The sequence below is a fragment of the Mirounga leonina genome, unplaced genomic scaffold (genome assembly GCF_011800145.1).
Source record: "Mirounga leonina isolate KUSES-001 unplaced genomic scaffold, KU_Mleo_1.0 Mir_129, whole genome shotgun sequence".
Lineage (NCBI taxonomy): Eukaryota > Metazoa > Chordata > Mammalia > Carnivora > Phocidae > Mirounga > Mirounga leonina.
In genome coordinates this window covers 75,377,295-75,401,512 of record NW_023270323.1, presented here as the reverse complement: position 1 = coordinate 75,401,512, position 24,218 = coordinate 75,377,295, and the positions used below count along the sequence as shown (strand labels likewise).

At 44.2% G+C, this 24,218-nt stretch overlaps 1 protein-coding gene across 3 annotated transcripts in view; it reads left to right on the top strand.

Annotated features, from left to right (window-relative positions):
• The first annotated feature begins 7,796 nt into the window (after positions 1–7,796).
• The window catches only part of STX18 (syntaxin 18), a 117,385-nt gene continuing 100,963 nt past the window's right edge, over positions 7,797–24,218 (top strand). Inside the window, exon 1 of one of the 3 annotated variants that reach the window (XM_035005320.1) lies at positions 7,797–8,018. In XM_035005320.1, the coding sequence (XP_034861211.1) occupies positions 7,851–8,018 (168 nt within the window). In that variant the 5' untranslated portion in view covers positions 7,797–7,850. Of the gene's footprint in view, positions 8,019–20,546; positions 20,943–24,218 lie in introns of those variants that run through there. The other 2 variants (XM_035005322.1, XM_035005323.1) reach the window with 2 other exon arrangements.

Here is a 24,218-nt window from a genome sequence, read left to right as displayed (position 1 = left end):
GTGGGAGAGACCACAAACTGAGAACCAGTTCGTTAACCCTTGTATTTCACTACCCCCTACACACTCATGTGCATGCATGCACACACACACACACACACACACAAACCCTGCTTGGCTTCCTATATGAAAATCAACAAAAGGACTTAGTTTGAGATAGTTTTCCAGATAAGGCGAGCTCCTCTTGGTGACCATCTGAGAAGTGACTGGCAGAAGTTCAAACCATAGAAAATGCCCTACCATCTTTTTACTCTTTGCAACCTTGTCTCTCAAAATGTAGTCACACGGACATGGTGGGAAGGACTTGGAGAGCCCAAGAGCCGCCTCGTGTCTATGCCAAGACCCTTGTTAAGTGGTTCCTGTTCTCTTGCCATATGCTCCTTCCTTAGGATTGACTTGCTACTGAACCGCCGGGTTCTGGTGGCATCTTGTCATTCATTGACGTCCCCCGCCGCCCCCAGGCTGATATGGCTGTGTAGGCGAGCATCCCCTTTCTCTTTCTGCACTAATTTGAACTGCTCAAAGTTGAATGCTTTTCCAGACTGAGAATGGCTGCTCTGGGCATGAAAATTCCAGATGCTCTGAGGTGCTGCTAGACCCTCCAAACAAGCTCTCTCTCACATTCGGCGTTCAAACAGCTCCTTGATAAGAAAGTTGGGAGTACGAGTTGAGTGTATTTACCTTCTCTGTGCCATATGTTGAGAGTGAAGCATCTGCCCCAAACCAGTGACCCACTGGACAGCCATTTCACTGCATATTTAGCAAAAGGAAACTTATGGCTGCCGTTTTGGCCAAATTCAGCTCATTCTGGCCTCCAGCCCTCCATGGGTGTGTGGGTGTGGGTGTGGGTGTGGGCGTGTATGCGTGCAGAAGTTACTCTCCAAGGGCAGAGGATTGAAAGTTGAAAGAAGGGACAATAGCACAAAAGTAGGTAAGTTGCAAGACAATTAAAATCAGGAAAGATACGGATGCACGGCAGCTGAAAGTCCTCAGAGGGACTGTCCAAACAGCGACTGAGAACCAAGAGGATCAAATTGGAGGGGCGAGGCCCAGAGAATGAGTAATGAAGGAAGGGCAGGAGGAAGAAGCGGTCAGGGTATATATCAGTTTCCTGTGGCTGCACTCACAAATTACATAAACTTCGTGGCTTAAAATAGTAGAAATTTCTTTATTTCTTTTTTTAAGATTTTATTTATTTATTTGACAGAGAGAGACACAGAGAGAGAGGGAACACAAGCAGGGGGAGTGGGAGAGGGAGAAGCAGGCTTCCCGCCGAGCAGGGAGCCCAATGCGGGGCTTGATCCCAGGACCCCTGGATCATGACCTGAGCCGAAGGCAGACGCTTAATGGCTGAGCCACCCAGGCGCCCTAGAAATTTATTTTTACAGTTCTGGAGGGTAGAAGTCCAAAATCAAGGTGTCAGGCTCTCCAAGAAGCTCTAGGGGGAGAGTCCTTCCTTGCACCTTCCAGTTTCTGATGGTTGCCAGCATTCTGGGGCTTGTGGCTGCCTCAGTCAGATCTCTGCCTCTTCACATAGCTTCCTCTTTTCTCTGTGTGTCTCTTATAAGGACACTTGTCATTAGATTTAGGGCTGGCCTGGATAATTTAGGATGATATTCTCATCTCAAGATCCTTAATGACATCTGCAAAGATCCTTTTTCCAGATAATGTAAAATTCAGGGGTTCTAGAAATTAGGATGTGGACCTATCTTTTGGGGGCCAACATTTAGCTCATCACAGGGTGGGGGATGATAGAAAGTAGGAAGAAATAGGCCAGTAGGTCAGGACAAGGGGCTCAGAACCCAAGCCAATAATTGGGTAAGAATGAAGAATGTGGCCACTCCTCTTATATACCCTGGCGGGAGGTGGAGGGACAGAGGTAGCCCCTGGAAAGGCTGGGCTACAACAGCCTTCTGTGTTTGCCTCCTGCTTTCCCCCCTTCCTCTTTATTTCCCTCCTGTGAGAGTGTAGCGAGCAAGATGGAGTCACTCATGTCAAGCAGGATGCAAGCAGCCAAGGGCATTGCTAGTACCAGACACACTCAGAACTGACGACCAGCAGAAACAGAGGAGGTCTGCAAAGGCCCAAGACTGATTAAATCCCTTTAAAAAGAGAGGATTTTTGCAGCAAACAGTCAGACTCCTCAGATATTGAACCCTCTATGTCTGACCACTTCAAAAAGGCAACTGCCCCAGAAGGCTCTGCCTGATTGATCTCCAAAAAGAACAGAGATCCTTCACTGCTGGAACATAATACAGTAAGTGCTGAGAGCTGACCCGGACCAGACGGAGGCCTCATTCAACTGCCTGCTCACAGACTGACCTGGAGTCTGGTTCATTAGCTTCCTACCCTCTGTTCTATCTTGCTCGTTGTGTGACTTGTCTTGTGTTTTGCTTTGCGTGACGTGTAAGAAGCCAAGCTAAACATATGGTGAAACACCATTGAATTTGGAATCCTGAACCTGCCTTATGATCATGTTAACTTTTCTTTATGATTGAGTAAAGCTGGCCTTGTAGAAAGACACAACTGGTGTGTGTGTCTTCATAGCATGCTCATGTCAAGGAGCTTCTGGGAGAAATCCCCCCCTTTTTTTTAATTTTCATTTTATTGTGGTAAGAACACTTAACATGAGATCTATCTTCTTAATAGATTCTTAAGTGTAAACACAGTATTGCTAACCTTAGGCACAATGTTGTACATTCATCTTGCTTAACTGAAACTTTATATCCATCAGTCAGCAACTCCTCATTCCTCCCCTGACCACCCGCCCCCCCGCCCCTGGCAACCATTATTCTACTCTCTCCTTCTCTCTGACTATTTTAGATACCTCATATAAGTGAAATCATGCAGTATTTGTCCTTCCGCAAATGGCTTATTTCACATAACATAATGTCCTCCAGGTTCACCCATGTTCTTGCATATTGCAGGTTTTCCTTCTTGTTTAAGGATTAATACTATTCCATTGTACATATATACCACAATTTTTGATCCATTCATCTGTTAATGGACATTTAGGTTGCTTCCAAAGCTGGGTTATTGTAAATAATGCTGCAGTGAAGGTGGAAGTACAGCTATCTCTTTGACCTCCTGATTTCAATTCTTTTGGATATATACCCAGAAATGGGATTGCTGGATTATATGGTAGTTCTTTTTTTTTTTCTTAAGATTTTAAGGATCGATTTTTTATTTATTAGAGGGAGAGAAAGAGACAGAGAAAGCATGAGTGGGGGGTGGGGAGGGGCAGAGGCAGAGGGAGAAGCAGACTCCCTGCTGAGCAGGGTGCCTGATGCGGGGCTTGACCCCAGCACCCCGGATCATGACCTGAGCCGAAGGCAGCTGCTTAACCAACTGAGCCACCCAGGTGCCTCCCCCCTTTTAAAAAAGATTTTATTTATTTATTTTAGAAAGAGAGAGAGAGAGCCTTGAGCAGGGGGAGGAGCAGAGGGAGAGAGAGAGAGGGAAATAATCTCTAGCAGACTCCATGCTGAGTCTAACCGGGGGCTCAATCCCAGGACCCTGAGATCATGACCTGAACTGAAACCAAGAGTTGGATACTCAACTGACTGAGCTGCCCAGGCACCCCCATGGTAGTTCTATTTTTAATTTTTTGTTTTCCAAAGTGGTGTCACCAATTTATATTCCCATCAACACCATACAAAGGTTCCACTTTCTCCAGCACCCTGGAGAAGGAGAATAATAAAATTATTAAATTTCCTAACTACTATGGCTATGTTCATTCTTAAGAACAAAAGTTTATTCTTTGAGATTCCCATCCCTAGAGTCATGGTCTTCTAGAGCCCATGAGAAAAAATATTTTTTCAGTGAATTTCTTTTTTAAGTCCACTTCCTAGTTTGAAAATATATGTTCTTCAGTCCTCTCCTCTTTCAGTGTGAATTCTACCATGGCATGGCCAATCCTCCAGGGTTTCTGTTAGTCTAACACTGTTGATTAGATCTAGGTGTGATCTAGTAGTCTTTCCTCTCCACATTTTACCCACTGGGAGATAACATTGTCAGGAAGGTAGGTGAAGAATGCGTGTGTCAATCAGGATAGGCTCTTTATGCTGCAGTAACAACAAACCACAAATCTCCATAGACAATAAGAACAGAGGTTGACTTCTCATTGCCAGCACACATCCTTGGTTGGCTGTGCTCCATGTCATCTTTACTCAGGGACCTAGGCTCATGAAACACTGGAACACTATGGCTTGTCGTGGCAGAGGGAAAAGAGAGCACAGTGAACCACACGTTATCTCCTAAATTTGTAACACATGTCACTGTTCATGGGGAAGAGGAATCACCCGGCCAAGATAGTCATCAATATGTCCAGGAACTATAATCCTCTCCTAGGGAGGGGTCATGAATATGAGATGAACAATAAAATAAACTTCTACAGAGGGTCTCCAGTTACTATATATTGTGGCAAGTCCATGATCCTGCGGACCCAAAAACTCTGGTCTGCCCATATTACCCTGCAAGAATTCACACTCCATACAGCAAATGCCTGCTTACCATCTTCCCTCACTTAGTGGGGCTATAAAACCAACCTCTCTAGAGGATGTAACAATGACAAAAACCTCAGTGGCTAACAACAGAGTTCTATTTCTCATACATAGCATATCTGTCATGGGTTGGGCATTTGGACTTGCAATATACCCTCTTTTTGATAGAGGCTGCATTTAATGACTTCTTTGAGTCCCCAAAAGATTCTATGATGTGTACATCTATCCTGATTGTATGGAGGGTGCTGTTATAGGAAGCTACATTCAGGGACTCCAGTATGTCTTGATGTGGGAAACAAAGGCAGAAGAAAAATTATTAAATTTCCTTACTACCTACAGCCCATTGACAAGTCTTTGAAACAGGCAGAGTGACATTCCTCTAGGGACTCAACTGCCTCAATGTTAATACTTTGCTAAGGGCAAAAGGCAATCCTAGCTTGACCGCACCCCCCTGCGCCCCCCAGGATCCTGTAAGTCTACTTTAACATATAAAATTCCTTTGGAAAATTCCTTTATCTCTAACCTCCCCCCCAAGATACACGTTAGTAATCATCCCCCAAGCATATGGCCCACCAATATACATCTGAAGGGTCTCATGACTAAGGTTTTATTAGATGGTAATAAATGACCTTTTCCCAACAATAGCTAGCGCCCTCAAGGTCCTGGAAACCTTGTTTCCAAAATTCCTGAGAGACTTACGCTATTCCTAACCCCCTCCCAACTTGAAAGTATATAATGGGCCACTCCTCATGACCCCATAGCAACTCTCTCTGCCCACGCACGGGTCCTGTCCCCATGCAATCACCTTTTTGCACCAAAGACGTCTCAAGAATTCTTTCTTGGCTGTTGGCTTCAAACCCTAATAACGTCTTTCCTACGTCACATAGCACGTCTGTCATGGGTTGGGCATTTGGACGTGCAATATACACTCTTTTTGATGGAGGCTGCATTTAATGACTTCTATGAGTCCCCAAAAGATTCTATGATGTGTACATCTATCCTGATTGTATGGAGCGTGCTGTTATAGGGAGCTACATTCAGGGACTCCAATATGTCTTACTGGGTTTTTTGGGTTTTTTGTTTTTGTTTTTTTAAAGAGAAAAGTTCATGGCCTAATGAATGAAACATTATTACTTATGAAACATAGTGTATGTACTACATCAAACTGGACAGTTTGTAGTTCATTCCCATGACATTCTGTTCTTGTGCCCCTCAGCTTTATGGAGTTTCAAATAGGTATTGTCAACCTGAAGTCACTTTGCTCTTTGTAGTTGAAAGAGCAAAAACACCAGAAACAGAAACCCCAATGAAATATCATAGCCTGTGGTCTGTGGGCGGCCCAATAGCCTCCTCAAGATCTCTGCGACTTTTCTAGTAATTTTATGCACTTGTAGTCACTTGTGGTTTTAGTGCCTGATGTTTTGAGCTCACTTGGGTGTCATCTCCAAAATCTTCTTTGCTCTTGCAGATGCAGACAGAAAACTTAGACCTTTGTCCCCACCTTTTTACCCCCAAAACCAACTGCCCCCAACACAGGACTCATACAAGGCAGTAAGTACTCACTGAAGGTCTGGTGTAGCTCAGCCCCCTCCCACTTGAAAACCTTTCCCAAGGAACTACTTTTTCCTTTCCTGGGCTCCCCCTAGGATTCTGGTTTCCCCAGTTTTCCCCTAATTCAATCCCGTTCACTTTATTATGCAGAGCGATTTGATTCTCTTTCCTCCTACTCTGCCCCAGGCTTGCCTTTGCATAGCCAAAGATTCATTAATGTCTCCATAAAACAAAGGGCCATTTATGCAATACAGAATCACTGGCAGAGGTTTAGTAATTTCTTTCTGATTTTCTCTTACTACGTGGGTGTGAGAAAGCTGTATGGACATTTATTTTCCTCATACAGGAAGGCTGAAGTAGCTACAGTTTAGGTTTTAAATAACATTTTCCCTCCTCCTTTCAGGTACATATGACATCTATTTCTCATAAACTTATTGGAAACAAACTTTTGGTCTCAGAACTCCTTTACACTCTTAAAAATTGAGAACCGTAAACAAACTCTGTTTATATGTTTATCTATTGATATTTACCACATTAGAAATTAAAACCAAAACCTAAAATATTCATTTAAAAACAAAAATAATTCCATTACTTATTAACATAAATGAGATCCTTTTGTGAAAAAAATACATTTCAGAAACAAACAGTGCGAATGGCACGGTTTTACATTTTTTGCAGACCTCTTTAAAGTCTGGCTTAATAGACGACAGCTGTTCTGCATTCAGCGTATTTGCAATGTCACAAGTCACACGGCTTCTGGAAAACTCAACTGTGTACGACTTGTGAGAGAATGATAACCAAAGGCAGGGAGCATCTTGGTGTCACGAAGATAATTTTTATCTTGCTGACCACGCTTTGCCAACTGCTGTTTTACCGCATTCTAGTTGTGCAGCCTCTTTAAAAAGAAAAACAAAGCAACGAGAAGGTGAATTAAATCTGAGCCTTGAGTCAAAATGTAGCAAGAACTCATTGGCTAACTTGCGGTTAATTTAAATTACTACAACTTAAGAGGGTATTTAAAAACTGTGTATCACGGATGAACAGAAACTGGGGGCACTCTTCTGCCCTTGTCTTCATCGCATCAGTTCCGCCTCATCGTTCAAATCTGCCTTCTCTGCGTGATACCTCCTCTATTGTACTCTTCCCCATCATAAACAATAACAAGAACGGCAACAGTGTCCTTATGAACAACGGTAACTTTTATTGGCCACTGCGAGCCAAGCAACGCCAAAACACTTTACTCGCATTACCGCCTTCGATTGTCACAGTAACACCGAGGAAGGTGCTGCCTTAATTTTACAGACCAGCTGGCTGCAGGCTGAGAAATAAAGGCCTTTGGCCTGCAGCTCTGCGCCTCGCACACCTGCTCTACCCCAGCCCTTCTTGCACCCAGGTGGTCAACGTCCACGTGCTTCTGTCTGTCCCTCACAAGGTGAGTCCTGGAGGTCAAGGGTCGCCTCCAGCGCACCCCACTCCCCGTGCCTAGGAAGTGGGAGAGCCAAAAGAGGGGAGCCAGCCTGCTGGCGTCCCCACTTCCTTGCTCCCCAGGCCCATGCGCCCCACGCGGGACCTCCGCCCGAGGTCAAGCGTCGGAGGCTTGCCGGGAGGAGCACCGGGCCGAGGCCGGAATCTTTCTCCTCTCGCCGCGGTCATCCCGCGGAGGCCGGAACCTTTCTTCTCGCGTCGCGTTGGCGGGGGAAGCGTGCGGAGCCGGAACGGTCCTCCAGCGGCCGGGCGCGCGCCGCGGTCGCAAGCTGCTGACGTGGGCCGCCGGGACGGGGAGCGGGGGTGTGGGTCGCTATGGCGGTGGATATCACGCTGCTGTTCCGGGCCAGCGTCAAGACCGTGAAGACGCGCAACAAGGCGCTGGGAGTGGCAGTGGGCGGCGGGGTCGATGGCAGCCGCGACGAGCTGTTCCGCCGGAGCCCCCGGCCCAAGGGCGACTTCTCCGGCCGGGCGCGGGAAGTGGTGAGCTGGTTGCTATGGAAGCGGCGGACGGGCGAGGGGGGCGGACCCGCGACGTGGACCCCAGACCCAGACCCGGCCCCTGCCCCGTATTCACTGTGGGAAGGAATAACTTGGAGGAGAAAGTGGTCCCAAGTGGGAACAGGGGAGTTGGTACCAGGGAGCCTCCAGCTGTCTTGGGAAAGGAACAGCTTTACTTCGGGGGTTGGGAACCCATTTGGGGGAACTCAAGGATTTCTTGTCCGCGGAGTTCTTGGGCTGCTTGGCGAGGTGTTGAGGTCGCCGTCACTGCAGGCTTGAACGTCGGGGACACTTCCCCACAGGCCTTTGCTTGTCTGTCTCAGCACCGACCACAGTGCATTTGCCTCTTCTGTTTACTTGTTTTGTGTCCCTCCCCCTCCCGCGGTCCCCGGCTCGATGAGATCAAAGATCATATTCCCCTGACGTCTCCCTTCCGCTTGCCTCCTGCCGCAGGTTCAGGGCTCTGGCTGGGGATCAGTAGGTCTTGAGACGGGTTTAGGGTAATCTTTCACAAACACTGCGTTACTGTCTTCTAAACTGCTTTCGGTTCCCTGAACACAGTAGGCTTTCGTTCAGGAGAGCGGGGAGCTTCTCTTGGAGGACGGGAACAGTGCTGGTGTCACCTCAGAACCCCGAAGCCCGACTCATAGCACTGGCCAGTGACTGTTTTTTGAATGGATGAATGAACAGATGGCTGTCTGTTTTCTCCACTGAACAGGAGACTCTCTAAGTGGGGAGAGAATGTTTACCTTGTTCACTTTTGTATCCTTGGCCCCAAGGGTGGATCTAGTATTTGTGGAGCTTGAAGTAAGCTTATACAGTTCTGTGTCTCCTCTTTAAGAAATGAAGATACGGAATCACAGGAAGAGGTTCAGAGCTTTGGAAGGGGCAAGTGAGGGGCCCTGAAACTTAAACTTCATTAATTTCATGGTAAATCTCCTTCTCTTTGGCATGCAGTCCAATGCCTGGTACTTTGTGGGCATTCATATGGTTTTCAGTGAGTATCTGTATGCACGAATTAACATGTGGCAGTTTGCAGAGGGGTTTGCAGAGGGTATGCGAGGACCAGAAGGGGATTGGACCAGGTGAAGACACTCAGTCCATCAATAAATATCTATTAAGCACCTCCCTTCTGTCCAGCACCTTGTTAGAATAACACAATTTAAAAGGAATGGTGGGGGAGACAGTAACAACACAAGTGCCATCCAGCCTCCTAGTGTGTAGGGTACAAAGGTGAATGTGGCCCGTTCTACTTGAGGGCCGGGAAAGGCCTTTTAGAGGCAGTGATGCCTGGAACAAATCTTCAGAGAGGCTGGAGAAAGGCCTCTCAGGCTAAGAGAAAAGTATGCACAAAGGTGTGGAGATAGGTAGCTTATGCTCAATTTATATGTACTCAATGCATGTCTACCCATTAAATTGCAAACAAATTAGTAATATTTCATGGTTTTTTTTGGAGGAACATTATATTGTCTGAACTACTCCCAAATAATGATGAATATGCCACTTTGCAGTGTTATTGAATTGTTTTGATAAGCATATGAGTGTGGCTGGAATGTGGGAACTTTGCTCTGCTGGTGGACGAATGTTACGTGGTAGAGAGAGCACTAGAGAAGGAGCCAAGAGACCAGGTTGTTGTCTTAACCCTGCAACTATTAGCGGTATGAGGTTATCAAGCAAGTTTTATGGCCTTAGTTTATTTACCTGTAAATGTTCCCTTTTTCCCCTTCAAACAGCAGAAGACTTTTAAACTGCATTGATCTCCTGTTTATAGCAGATCAAAGGAGGAGCTTCCCAGGTTAAAATGAGAGGAAAGGAAACTAGGACATTCTCCCTTCACCTCCCCCCAGGTCTGCCCAAGCTCTTCCTGAGGTTCCTCCTGTGGAATTTGGTATGTGAAGGTCACGGTTTTTTGGTTTTGGGAGGTCCCTTTCTAACTCTGAAATCACTGATTTATGAGCACTGTGCTAATTTTGGATCCTATTCCGGAGTAGGGGATATGCAAGTGGTAGAGACAAGAAGCATAGCTGGGATGGCAAGACTTATGGAGGTTTAGGCCTTAGGCCTTTCCCTGAGTGATAAGAATATGCTTTAGGCTTTTGAATTAATGAGCCTCAGGGGCAGTAACAGGACCCTGGGGTGCTGAATTTCCTGTCACTGGAGGCACTTAATCAGAGGGATGACTGCTTGTCAGAGATGTTTGAGAAGAACTTTGCGCCTTAGTCAGAGGGTTAGATTGCATGCCATTGAAAAGTCACTTGTGGTATTTGATGGTGTGGGTAGGTGCTAAGGCTTGGAGAGTCTGTGAAGTTAGGGACATAGGCTGCGTTGTTCGGGACTACTGCCCCTCCTGACATAGGGAAGACATGCATTCTTTTGACAAATCTTGATTTTTATGTGGTAGTTGCTTTGTGTATTACCTCCTGTTCTTGCAGCCATTCCCGCCACACCCTCTCCCCCTCAGAAGCTAGTATAGAGCCGGTGAGGGGTGTCCTCTGCTCTTGCCACAGCCAAATGTGTCGGAAGGCTGGCTGTTACTTTGTTTGGCCTGGATTCCTTATACATAGAAGTCTGCCCAGTACTAGGAGCACATAGTCTGGTTTGGGGTTAGCTCTGGTCGTCAGACCTAAGGAAATGTAGCAGGTTGTAGTAATGCCTTTGGTTGAATGTCTTCCTCGAGGCACTCACTGTCATTTCTAGGATGCACATTACCTGATTCAATTCTAGTTCTTCTCATTCCTCAGTTTGGACAAAGTCCGTTTTCCATCTCACTATATTGTTGTAGAGGTTTTATTAAGATTAATAAAACTGTGTTGATTATTTAAATTTTTCCCCATAGGCTGGTTTCTTCAGCATCATTCCTTTAAATATTTAACTCTTATGCTCAATTTTGCTGAATTCATGTATACTCAATGGGGTGTGTACCCATTAAATTACACACAGTAACAACGTTTCCTATCTTGGGGTGAGGAACTTACTGTATCTGAAAAACTCCAAACAATGATGAGTATGCCACTTTGCAGTGGGAACTGGATTAATTAACTCATTTAGGTTGTGAGGTAAATGGGGACCTTGGGAGTGGACAAAGCACGGCGACTTGGATATAGAAGATGTGGATTCAGATCTGGGCTCTGCTACTTAGAAGTGGGTGACTTGGGCAAGTCCTCTTACTTGAGGCTCATTTTCCACTTCTGTCGCATGGGCGTGATCATACTTTACTGAACTCCTAAGCTAATTATCAGCATCTTCTGAGACTCTGTATCATAGAGAACCACACTCATTGTTACTGTTCCCCTTTGCCCCCTACCTTCACCCCATGTAGGCCATTCAGACATATTCATCAGTGGCTCGCAGCTATATTCCCCAAACCAGTTAGCTTTCCCGTACTTTCCTTCCTTGCTTGCAAAGAGGAACCAAGGAAGTACACAAAGGAATCCGTGAAAATCCTGTGCAGGTGCGCATCGGTAGTGCAGTCTGCAGCATTCCTCTGTGAAGGTGACACTCTATCAGCAATGACAAATGCAGCTGTTCCTCTCTCTTCCTCCCTGTGACCCTGGAAGCCAGTGCCAGTTTCCTAGTAGATCTTATGGCTCAGAATCCTTTGCAGCATTGTGGCCTAGGCAGCCATTTATTGGGCCTGGCGGTCAAGTTGAAATCTGCTTCACATCCTGCCTGACGTAGAGTAAAGGCAGAATCTGTATGCTTAAAGCAGAACCATGGACTTTTTTTGTTAAGTACTTAAAAGGATCTCGAGTTCATGTTTTCAGGCTTCTCATTTTGTAGGTGGGAAAACAAACACCCAGATAAGTGGAAAGACTTGCTCAGAGTCTTAATAGCTGAGTCATAGGACTGAGCCAGAGGTAGAAGCCAGGTCCTATGACCCTAGTTTAATGTTGTTTATTTCCCAAACCTCATCCTTGTACCTTTTAAACCAGAGAATCTTTGGCTTTTGAATGGCAGTGAGTTCCTTCTTGAGTGAATATGGAATTCATAGCTGGATACTGAATGGGCTTAGAGCAGAAGGACCTGAGTTTGAATGCCTTTTACTGTATGAATTTGAATGCCCTGTACTTACCGAATGGACTTGGGCAAATTACTTAACCTCAGTTTCCTCCCTTCTAAAACAGAGTAAGAGCAGCCTTAAAAGATTGTTATACAGATGAAATGAGAAAATGTATACATGTGCCTGCAGGAGTGTGAATTCTTTGGGTTGCAAGTAACAGTAACCTAATCTAAACTAACCTGAGCAAAATGGGACTGTCTGGGCTCATGTAACTGGGAAACACAGGGGATAGAACTTCCTTCTCCAGCTCTTATCCATAAAACCCAGGAAGGACTCCGGTTGGTTCTGCTTGGATCCTGAGCCCTCATTATGGCCTTAGCGGGGATAAGGTTCTTCCTGTGGCCAAGTCATATGTCCACCCCAACATGTGGCCAAAGGTGGGTTGGATGCTATGATTATCACCTCTCTAGAACCTTGGAGAAGGGAGTGCTCTGGGGAGGAGTAGGCAGTAAGGGTGGGCAGGCAATACCAACTGAAATGTTCCTAGTGCCTGGCATAATGCCGGACCTGCCTTCCCCTCAGCTGCCTGGTTGTCTTCAGCTCTGTGGGGAAGGGAAAACTAGAATCATGCAAGTTTGTAGTGACAGGCTTTCGGTGTGGGGGTCTGTGTGGAGGTGCGTTCCAGTGTCAGCTCTTTGTTACCTTACTGCTTTGGTCTGGGAGCCAGACCACTGCCGAGGCCAGGGAGAGCACCAGGTGGGAAACCGGGACGCTCTGAGCAGCCAGGCTGGGCGCAGGACAGCAGGAGCCAACGAGCAGCTCAGAACAGACCATCAGGAGACCTGTGCTGTGGTCCAAGGTCTGTCACGAGGCAGGCAGGCCACAGAGTCTCTCTGGGCCTCAGTTTCCACTCTGGTTACATGGAGCGCTTAGACTATGTAACTGCAGTGATTTCTTGTAAAACAAAGGTGTTCTGATTCCCTGTCATGTAATAGTGACCCTGGGCTCTGGAAAGTCTATTTTCAGATAAGGCTCGCAGATGAAGTTTTCTGTATTACACATTGCTTTTGTGAAAGCTGACTGTCTTCTATTTATTTTGAGTTTTCAAGGAACTGATTATCTTGAGTTTCTGGCTAAAATTCAAAGTTCTTATAGGGGCCCAAAGCCAGATGCTTTGGTCCGGCTCCCTGTCTGATCTCGTCTCCTGCCACCTTCCCCTTGCTCACTCTGTTCCAGCTGCCCTAACCCCTTTGCTTTTCTCCCATGAACAGATAGGTTCCCACCTTAGGACCTTTATGTTTGTTGTTGCCTCTACGTGGGACACTTCTCGCCCAGATTCTATGTGGTTTGATCTTCAGGTATCTGCTCGAATGTTGCCTCAGTGAGACCTTCCCTGACTGCCCTGTGTAAAGTAGCATCCTCTTCCTGTCCCTCACCCTGCTTTATTCTTTTCATTATCTAACATATCATGTATCCATTTGATACAGACCTTGCACTTATGTGAATCCACTGGAATTTGTGCTTTGTGAAGACAAAGACTTTGTGTGGTCCACCACTGAATCCATAGGTTCTAGACAGGGCAGGGACCTAGGTAGTCAATATTGCTTGTCACTTTGCTTTCAGTTTTGGAGCTAGTTGATCTCTGTGCAAGGCTCCTTCCAATTCTAGAAATGTGTGGTCCTAATAGGATTCCTGAATATTACACAATCAATATCCATTTACACTTAATCCAGTATCTGGAGTAAACATTAAATAGTATCTTTTATTATAAAGTTCAGTTCCTACCTCAAGAAGTTCACAGTCTAGTGGAGAAGCAGACATATAAATAGCACAACTTTTGAGTTGACAACTATCTGAGTGACAGCTATAACCCTCTCAGCATTGATTCCCCAGGTCCTCCTTGATTCCTTTGAAATCACATGGTTGACCTTGTGTGCCAGTGTAGGGACCCAGAAGTTGAGCTGGGAGGGACCACCTGGATTATTATCCAGAGTAGCTGGCAATAGACTTTTTTCCAAGGATTGAGTATAAAACTGACTAAACTGGGGATTTCAGTCCAGGGAGCATGCTTCTAAGAAGCAGTATCAGGCAGCAGGTGCCAGGGGTCAGTGAGAAGCTGGACACAGGGCCACAGGAATAGATCAGGAAATAATGCAGGTTTAGGATGCAGGCTGCAAACAGAGCATGAGTTTGTTGAATCATATAGATTTTTTCTTTTTTAAAACAGAAACCTTATTGCAAATGAGATAAAGAGCAGCTTTGGCTAAGGCTGGAGGGAGGGGGCTAGGAAGAAAGAGATTCATTAGCCAACCTGTCCCTCTGCCACCCTTCCCCCTTCTCCTTGAGGAGTCCCTTGGGCATCAAACATAGGACTCAGAGACACCCAGGTTAAAAACCACTGTGTTAATGTTCTCCAAGGCCTCTTTTAGTTTCATGATACTGTGTTTTTATGGATCATATTAACTGTGTACTGTAAGCAGAACTCAGTGCTAGAGACTTTCATGGTATTAATAGCCCTCTGTGTGGGTTGCCCTTCTGAGTTTTTTCCAGAACTTATGAAGACTGCAACTTTTAAAATTCTATTTATTCAGTAATTCATTTACTTCATCATTCTGTAAGTATTGAACAGCCAGTATGTTTCAGGCATTGTGAGCACACAAAAAGCTATGAGACCTATGCTTTGGAAATACAAATAAAGGGTAAATAAATCTCCTTGAGGGGAAGTCAGTGGGAGATCAGCCTGGACTTTGAAGGACAAGAACTCTTGCACCAGACGAAGGAAAGGTGATAAATCACGTTCCTGCCAGAAGGAAGAGTATAAGCAGAGGCCCCGATGCACAACACAGGGTGATGGGGGGAGAGCGGAGGCCAGACTGCGGCAGGGGAGCCCTTTTCTGGACGAGGCCTGGGGGAGGGTCAGAGTGGCAGGAGATAAGGCTTTGTGGGATTGGATGGAGCAGGTGGGCCAGTTGGGCTGACCTGCTGCCTACTTTCTGAAAACGAGGTCTTCTTGAAATGTGACCACTTTCGTTTGTGTACATATAAGCTAGGGATGCTTTTGTGCTGGAGCGGCAGAGCTGTAGTCTGTAGGGGCCTGCGAAGCCAAAACATTTTCTCTCTGGTCCTATAGAGGGGAAGTGGGCCACCCCTTGGGTAAGAGCCCCATCAGCAGTGCTACAGAGTTTGGGATTTGTGCTCTGAGCTAAGCAAGCAGAGGCATGAAAGGATCATATTTGTGATTTAAAATAATCAGCAATATTGAGGGTGGGTTTGGAGTGTAACAAGGCGGACCTAGAAGAGCTAACTAAGAGGCTGTTGCAGGCAGTCAGGAGAAAGCGGTGAACTGGTTGACGGTAAGGTTGGACAGGCGTAGATGGATGAAGCAGATATGCAGGAGGCAATAACAAGTGGGGTTAGAAAGAGGAAGAAGTAGAATAATTCCCATCTTTCTGGCTGGAAAGTTACGGTAATAGACTTCACAATAAGTTTTTTTTTCAAAGTTAGAGTGGAATGCCAGTTACTTAGGCCTTCTTTCAGTTCTAAACATAGAGAATACATCCAAGGAGCCTGATGGACATTGGAGTTTTATGAAGACAGCAAGTGGTGGGGGCGCCTGGGTGGCTCAGTCAGTTAAACATCGGACTCTTGATTTTGGCTCAGGTCATGATCTCATGGGTCGTGGGATCGAGCCCCCTGTTGGGGTCCACACTCGGCTTGGAGTTTGCTTGTCCCTCTCCCTCTGCTCCTCCTACCACTCGAGTTTGCTCTCTCTCTCAAATAAATAAATCTTAAAGAAAAAAAAAGACAGCAGGTGGTGGATAAGTCTCCATTGGCAGTGCTTTTGGGTAAACCTGAATTGGAGAGCATAGCTGGAACCCAGTGGGGTCCTCCCACTTTGTCATATTTCTATATTGGAGACCATTGAGTCTACAAAATAGGCACCTGGGACATATGCCCAGCCAATTGCATGGAGATGTGCAGTGGGCCTCACATCCAGCAAAACTCTGGCCTGGGCCTTGTGAATGAGTCAGGCTCACCAGATTGCAGATGGGAATAGAGACTCACTGGGGCTCCTTTCGATGCCAGGTTCTTGTGCAAAGTTCTGTTCCCCTCAGTTCTGCTTTCTTCATTCTTGAAAGAGACTCATCTTGGTGGTGATGATTGTATCACATACTACAGAGGCATGGTGCGCAGGGGTAGTCCGTTGGTTTTCTCCTTCATGCCAAGAAACATCTAGAATGGGCCAAACAGTTCTCTCTCTTCTCAGTTTCTAGCTGGCAGGTCACCAGCAGTTCAGTGTATCACCTACTAGGTAGGACAGGGCTGCTGAAATGGGTCCCCTGAGGATGACTTTTTTTTTTTTTTTAAGATTTTATTTATTTGACAGAGACACAGCGAGAGAGGGAACACAAGCAGGGAGAGTAGGAGAGGGTTAGCGTGAAGCAAGGAGCCTGATGCGGGGCTCGATCCCAGGATCCTGGGATCATGACCTGAGCTGAAGGCAGGTGCTTAACGACTGAGCCACCCAGGCACCCCGAGGATGACATTTTTAATGAATTATTCCTGTTCAGGGTCTGGCTGTCCCTCAGGCTTGAGAACCAGATTTGTCAACATATTGAGGGTAGAACCATCTATCGGAACAGCTATCAACCAAACTCACATCAACTTGTATAAAAGTTAGTTCATTTATTTTGAGCAGTGTAATTAGTACTCAAGAGGATACAAATTTTGGAAAATCAGTCATTTTGGGGCTTCTGTTATAGATTAGGAGCTCTGATAAGGACTTCATGTACCTGATCTCATTTAACTTTTATCTTTTGGGGAGGATAGAAATACAATATTATTCAGTGATTTTACAATATGGATACTATGAATAATATTCTAAGAACAGAATTCATACAAACTTGATGTTTTGAGGTTTCTTGTTACTGGAAACCCATATGGGCTCCCTCTGGTGGGCAAAGTATCAGTGAGGTCTACAGTGGTTCATTACGGCTTGTGTATAGACAGCTTACCGTGTTTATGACACACTGGGTTTAAAATTGACTTGAAAAGGGCCCCTTCAGAGCCCGCCTAAAAGAGAGCGAGTAAACCAGAGGAGTGAAAGGATGATGTGCTGGATGATCTCCCGTAACTTCGACATGAGAAGCCTGCAGCACAGTTGTAATTTTAGATTCAGTAGTACTGTTTTCTTCCTGACTTTCGGGTTCTCAGAGTGTGTAAGCACTAGAGTCTGCTAGCTCCTCCCTGTCACAATTCAGTGTGTGGCTGTTTGTCACAAGTGTTGCAGCACATAAGGTAAAATTGACCAAGAGAGTGAATCTTCCCATTTCAAACCATTGTACACATTCCTGTTCACTTTTTAGATGGACGATAAGAAAACCCTGGTGAATGAACATTTGCATTTTTACAGCCTAAGTAAAAGTGACAGACTGCAGCACATCTTGACTCCAGAATCGAGAAAAGAATTAGAAAGCATAGGTTTTGAATTATGAATACTTTTGGACTTTGTCATTCACTATGTGATCTTAGAAAACTCACCTAACCTCTTTTTTTTTTTTTGGTTCGTTTCTCATTTTTTCTTGTTTCTTCAATGAGGGGCTTTGGCTAGATAATCCTTGAGGACCTTTTCAACAGGATGGTTCCAGGATTCAGTACTCTTCTTTTTGAAAGTCCCAGGATATATCTTAAAATGCTTTTTGCAGTGACAACTGCTCAGTGTCTTGTGTCACTTTCTCCTCGAGTTCCTATGTACTCATAATTTTTCACCTAGATGAGACAATGAGTTTGTTTTTCAAAGCTGACATTTGGTATGTTTCTTTCTACAAATGCATTTGATTTAATAGTGATTCTCTACTATTAGAGAGACTGGACTATTAGAGAGACCGCAGGATAGGTTTTTGAAGTTCTCTAATTATTTTAAATCTGACTATAAAAGTAGTAAGTGCTCATTAAACAGAATAAAAAGGAAAATAAAGTTCACAGATAGTACCCCTGGCCGGAGATAGCCCCTACTACAATCTTGGTACATAGCTTCCAGACATTTTTCCTATTAAACAAAAAGAATTTTTCTATACTGCTGTTAGGTAGCCCTCTTTTTTTTTTCTTAACAGTATATTGTGAACATTTTTCTACGTCCGTATGTATTGTTCTGTGTCACCAATTTATTTGGCTGTGTAGTCATTAAAAATAGTGTCACATAGCGGCGCCTGCCTGGCTCAGTTGGTTAAGCATCTGACTCTTGGTTTTGGCTCAGGTCCTGATCTCAGGGTCGTGAGATGGAGTCCCACCTCGGGCTGTGCTGGGTGTGGAGCCTGCTTAGGGTTCCCTCTCTCTAAATAAATAGATAAATAGTTTCACATAACTTATTTACCTGAACCCCTACGGGAAGATCTTTGGGCTGCTTTCAGTTTATCACTATTTTAAACAATAATACATTTCACCAAATTTGTTTCAAGTTTATAATCCCCTAAAAAGGTAAAAAATCTATAATTTCACTTGTTTTCTGTTTAATCTTTTCTCAATTATAAAAAAAATTGATGTTCTAATATTGATGAAAGGAAAATTATTCCTATTTTTTTTAAGGGTTAAATATATTAGAACTTCTTATCAGTGCTGGAAGAGTATAGAAGAGGGGTGGATAATAGTTAGGGGGAGGTAGTCAGAAAAGCTTTTAAGTTGGAGCAGAGCCTTGAGCAAGTGAAATTGAGTAGATGGTGGGTGTGAGCATGGACTTTTTCAGTGACAGGAAACTGGCTGATTGAGCCAATGGTGCTTCTTTGTGGGCAGTGTGAGTTAAATTGGGGGAGGTGCTTTATGGCCTTACCCCAGAGGCCTCCAGAGCTCTTGTGCAGCATAAATGCACATAAATCAGTGGCCATCCTATATCTAATTAATGACCACTTAAAATTCAATGAAAACATTTACAGTAGTAACAAAAAGCATTTCTAGAAATAACCTTAATGAGAAATGGACATGTCCCGTTTGAAGAAAACTTCAGAATTTTGTGGAGGGATACGGAAGACTTGAATAAATAGAAACACATATTGTGTACTGGAAGGGAAGAAAAAATGTTGTAAAGACATCAGTTATTCCTAAATTAATATGTAGGTTTAGTGCAGCTTTCATCAAAATTGCAACAGAACTCTTTTGAGAGAAACCTGCAGGTGGTCCTGAAATTCACCTAGAAAAAAGGATGTGTGAGAATAATTGTTGAAGAGTGGAAGGGTGTGTGTGTTGGGGCGGGGATACTAGTTTTGCCAGATACTAAAACATTTTAAAGACAAAAAGTACATGTGTATATGGGTTGAATCAGTGAAGCATATAAGGCCAGGTGTGTATGTGTAACCTTTTCTTGATAAAAGAAGCATTGTAAATCAGTAAGAAAAAGAAGGCTTACTCAAGATGATTTGGGGATAATTGGTTAGCACTCTGAAAAAATGCTCTGGCTTTTTTGTTGTTTTGTTCATATCTTACTGTATACACATTAAAATATATTTCTAGATGAACTAAAGATTTCATTGCCAAAGCAAAACTGAAGAAAATAAAAATGAATATGAATGTTCTGTCTTACAGAAGTAGGAGGTCTTTGAGTTTAAAAACTAACAGCAGTAGGGGCGCCTGGGTGGCTCAGATGGTTAAGCGACTGCCTTCGGCTCAGGTCATGATCCCGGGGTCCTGGGATCGAGTCCTGCATTGGGCTCCCTGCTAGGCGGGGAGCCTGCTTCTCCCTCTACCTCTGCCTCTCTCTCTCTCTGACTCTCATGAATAAATAAATAAAACATTAAAAAAAAAAACAGCAGTAGTTTTAATAATAATGACGGTGGTGATTTTGATGATCATTGTGGTGGCAACTGTCACAGTTACTTTACGAAGAGACAGGTAGCAATATTCCCAAGTACAGGGAAATTATTAGGGAAACATGGCACACTGAAGAGGAGGTCATGGCATGAGAAAAATTGCTTATATTATCACGTTAGGTTTATAAAGTTACTACCAAAACCAGATATAATTAAAACTATGTATACGAGGGGTGCCTCGATGACTCCCTTGGTTAAGCGTCCGACTCTGGATTTTGGCTCAGGTGATGATCTCAGGGTCCTGAGATGAAGCTCCGCATCAGGCTCCCCACCAGCAGGGAGTCTCCCTCTCCCTCTGCCCCTCCTAAAATAAATAAATAAATCTTTAAACAAGACAAAATTATGTATATGAAATTAGAAAAAAAAAACAAAACAACAACTCTAGGCGTGGAAATAGAGATCAGAAGGGAATACACCACAAGTTCACTGTGGCTGTTTCTGGGAGAGAGGACTCAGGGTGATTTCTTTTTCTGCTTCCATCATCCTGAATTTCTTTAATGAGCACATATTACTTTTGAAATGAAAAGCAAAACAAAAAATAAAACTCCCAGCAGATGAGTTTTTCTTTGCTGTGGTAGGAAATAGAGAAGAATTAATATCTTTTGATGAGAAAAGTGTCATGAGTAAGCAGTATCTGATTGTATATTAAATACACAACAGAGGGGGCCCCTATTTAAAGGAAGTCTGCAGTAAAACCTTTTGTGAAGGGAGTAATTTTCCTGTAAGTCAGCTGGATTTTCAATTCCGACTTTCTGAAGCTCTACGAGAAAATCATCCACAAATGTTGTGTGGATGTTTTACCTTTCTGATTGTCATTCTGAAAACTCATCAGCAATAGTAATAGCCACCACTTGTTGAACACCTATTCTACCTGGCACTGTGCAAAGAGCATTCTCATTTAGTCGACTATCCTTACAGATGAGGTTCCTTTCCTCATGAAGAAACCGAGGTTCAGAAGGTTAAGTGAGCTGCCCAGGATGACGTGAGGACGAGGACGATGAGCGTGCCCTGGGTTCCTAGGACTTTGAATGCACGGCCGTGCACATGGTGAGCGCTGTCCCAGGTCTTGGCATTCCGCAGGTCAGATCACTGGTGATTTTCTCCTTGGCGTGTTGTCCTATCATCTTCTATCCTCAGGAGCATATTTTGGTCCATAAATCCTATATATTTGAAAGTTCCTGACTCGCTTGTGGGAGGGGAAATACAAACCAAACTTTTTTTTTTTTTTTTTTCTTAATTGAGAATTACCCAGTGACCATACGTTTTGTATAGGTAGTGTTGTGGTCTGTTTTTGAGGAAAAAGTGAAAAGATTTATGGTTTCAGTTAGTAAAATCGCTGAGAAGGAAGGAGACCCGATTTTTACATTATAGATATTTGACAAAGTGTTGATTCTGTTTTTTCATCTGGGGTACCAGTTTGTTATTTTGTGGATTCACTCAATAGTTGGTCCCGTGGAGAACTGCAGAGCCAAGATGCCTTTTCAGAATTACCCAGGTGAGGCAAGGGGTCAGGCCTTTGAAGCTGCTGCGGTGGCCAGCCATTGGATGCGGGCTTCCCCCAGGGTTTCGAACCATAATGTTGGGTGAAGCAGCTTCCCTCCACTGAGGGCAGTTCCATAGACAGACTTAGCTGGGAGCCATCGGCAGGCAGTTCTGGAAGTTGGGGGAATGAGGGCCTCGATCCTGAAGGCATAGTTCTGCCACACTACCTTTTAGGGTTGTTGTGAGGATTGAAGGAGATACTGTATGTAAAGCTGTTGGCACTGTAGCTGGTATGGTATAGATTCTCATTCAATGGCAACTGCTTTATTACCAGCTCCTGTTGCTTGAGTATCTGCCTATGAGTAAGGAAGGCATTTAGATTGCTATGTAGGATAGGTGAGAGAGACTTTGATTTGGCCATTAAATGCTTACACTCTAGAAGGGGGCATTCATTCATTCATTCATTCAATCAATAAATATTTATTGAGCATCTAGGATAGGCTATGCACTGTTTTTGGCCGTGGGGTGGAGCCAAGTTAAGACAGAATCTCTGCCTTTGTGGAGGTTATATTCTTTTTTTTTTTTTTTTTAAGATTTATTTATTTATGAGAGAGTGAGAGCCTTCATGGGGTGAGGGGCAGAGGGAGAAAGAGAATCCCAAGCAGACTCCACACTGAGTGCGGAGACCGACATGGGACTTCATCACACGACCCTGAGATCATGACCTGGGCTGAAATCAAGGGTTGGATGCTTAACTGCTTGAGCCACCCAGGCGCCCCAGTATTGTAATGGGAAACTTATAGTAAATAAGTAAACGGATACATAAAATACTTGGGTGATAAGTAAACTAATAAATATAAGACATATTCATAACTATAGACCTCTTTAGTAGAGGAACTTCAAGAATTGTGAGGATAAAGAGATTACTACTTCTGGGTAAGGTTGAGGGGAGACTTCGTGGAAGAAGCTGGGACTCATAGATTTTCCACGTGTGAGAATGGAGAAAGGAGAAGTAGGACAGGAACGTGTGACAAAGCCTCCAAGGTGGGAAAGCACAGGACGGTAAAGAGAAAAGCTCAGTGTAATGGAAGGAGTGTGAGAAATAGGTAATGGAGTGTGCCTTGTATTTTCCTTTGGCCCCTCCAGATCCATTCTCTACTGTTTCCACTCTGGTCTTGCCCCAGGAGGCTGATTTTTATGGAGTGCTTGCCTGGGTTTCCTTGTTCCCTGGCTCCTGATTGGGTTCAGCCAGTGGGAGGTCCAGCAGGAGATTGGAGGGCTGGAAGGGAGAGGGGTTGGTTTTGGAGTGTGGTAGAGGCTTTGCATCCATAATCCATGACTCGGGATGTCTGCCCACCCTAGGATTTTTTCCTTGTGTCTGTCAGGTGTCCTGTGGGGTAGGATGGGGTTCGTCAGGCTGGTACCAGCCAGGAATACACAGAATTGCATTGTAGCCCCACTGAAAGGCAGTGACAAAGGAATTCCTTCCCATGGATAGACCTTATACAATTCATCTCTACCTTTTTATTTAAGGTGGTTTTCGTAGGAGGTCTATTTCTCTCTCTCCCCCTTTGTAGCTCAACACTGCAGTAGGGAAAAGTCAAGAATTTTAGCCTCAGACAGATTTTCTCTTAGTGATGTGGCAGTTCATACTTCTCTTCCAAATATGACCTGAAAGGTTAGAGGTGGTAAATGGCTCTTACAGCATTTTGACTATAAATCTGCACTGGAAGAGAATCTGTAACCCATTATCAGATTCTGAATCAAGCTGCCTTGTTCTTCTCCTGTTTCTGTTTCAGTGGAAATGTGTGTTTTTACTCTGTCAATGGACAGTTTACGTACTTAATATACCTAATATTTAAAGGGAATTATATAATGAATACTTGATGTGCAAGCGACTAGTTAAATACTTTAACTCCAAGGGATTCCATTAAAGTAATAAGGAAATTACATTTAATTTTAAATGGTAGAAAGATTTTTAAATGTTACTGCTATTAAACATGTATTACACACACTCAACCCATTTTTTGCAAATGAATTCCCAAAGCACAATTCATCTTTATACAGGTGGAAAAGAAATATTCTTGCAAAATTTGTAGTTTGATGTCGCCTTCTTAACTGTGGAGAGAAGCATACTTTTCCAAAGAATAGAATGTGATGGTTGATTGGAAACTTTTGGTGTTATGGGCTCTTAGCTCTACTCTTGAAATAAGAAAATATATATAAATGGGTCCCCAGATGAAGCCGTGGTGGGGTACTTTATATCCCTAATTGACTCCAGACATAGAGGCTGTGATTTGTAAGCAAGCAGTGACAAGAGGAAGTTAAATCAAAATTAAATTAAGGGAAGGAAGGGAAAAAAAAAAAGATATCAAGGAGAGGTGATGAATTTTCTGAAAGCTTCTAAATACTTATCTGTGGGTAAGTGGGAAGTCTGAATATATCTCAGTTATGTCAAAAGATGAAATCTGGAAACATTTCAGTCCTAAAAAAGACCTTCTCTCTTTTTTAAAAGCCTTTTTTATATTCATTACTTGGTACAGCTCAGTCACTATGGGCATATTTGCTTCTATACTTTTCCATGACTCAAACTGGTAATAAAAATCAGTATCTCCCATGATACACATGGAGTGATATTTTGGGAGGATTGGTTTTTCTGTTTATATTTTGGCATTTTGTCGTTGTTCCAGCTTGTGTAAAGAAAATTCTCGGAATGCAAGCCCACCAGACGCTCATCCACACTGAGCACCGTCTTTGCAGGGGTGTCCGTCGGTCTCCCTTTCCCTGGCCTACCCCAGCCAGTTTATTCTCAGGCCCGAGGGGACGGGGACTGTGTTGCAC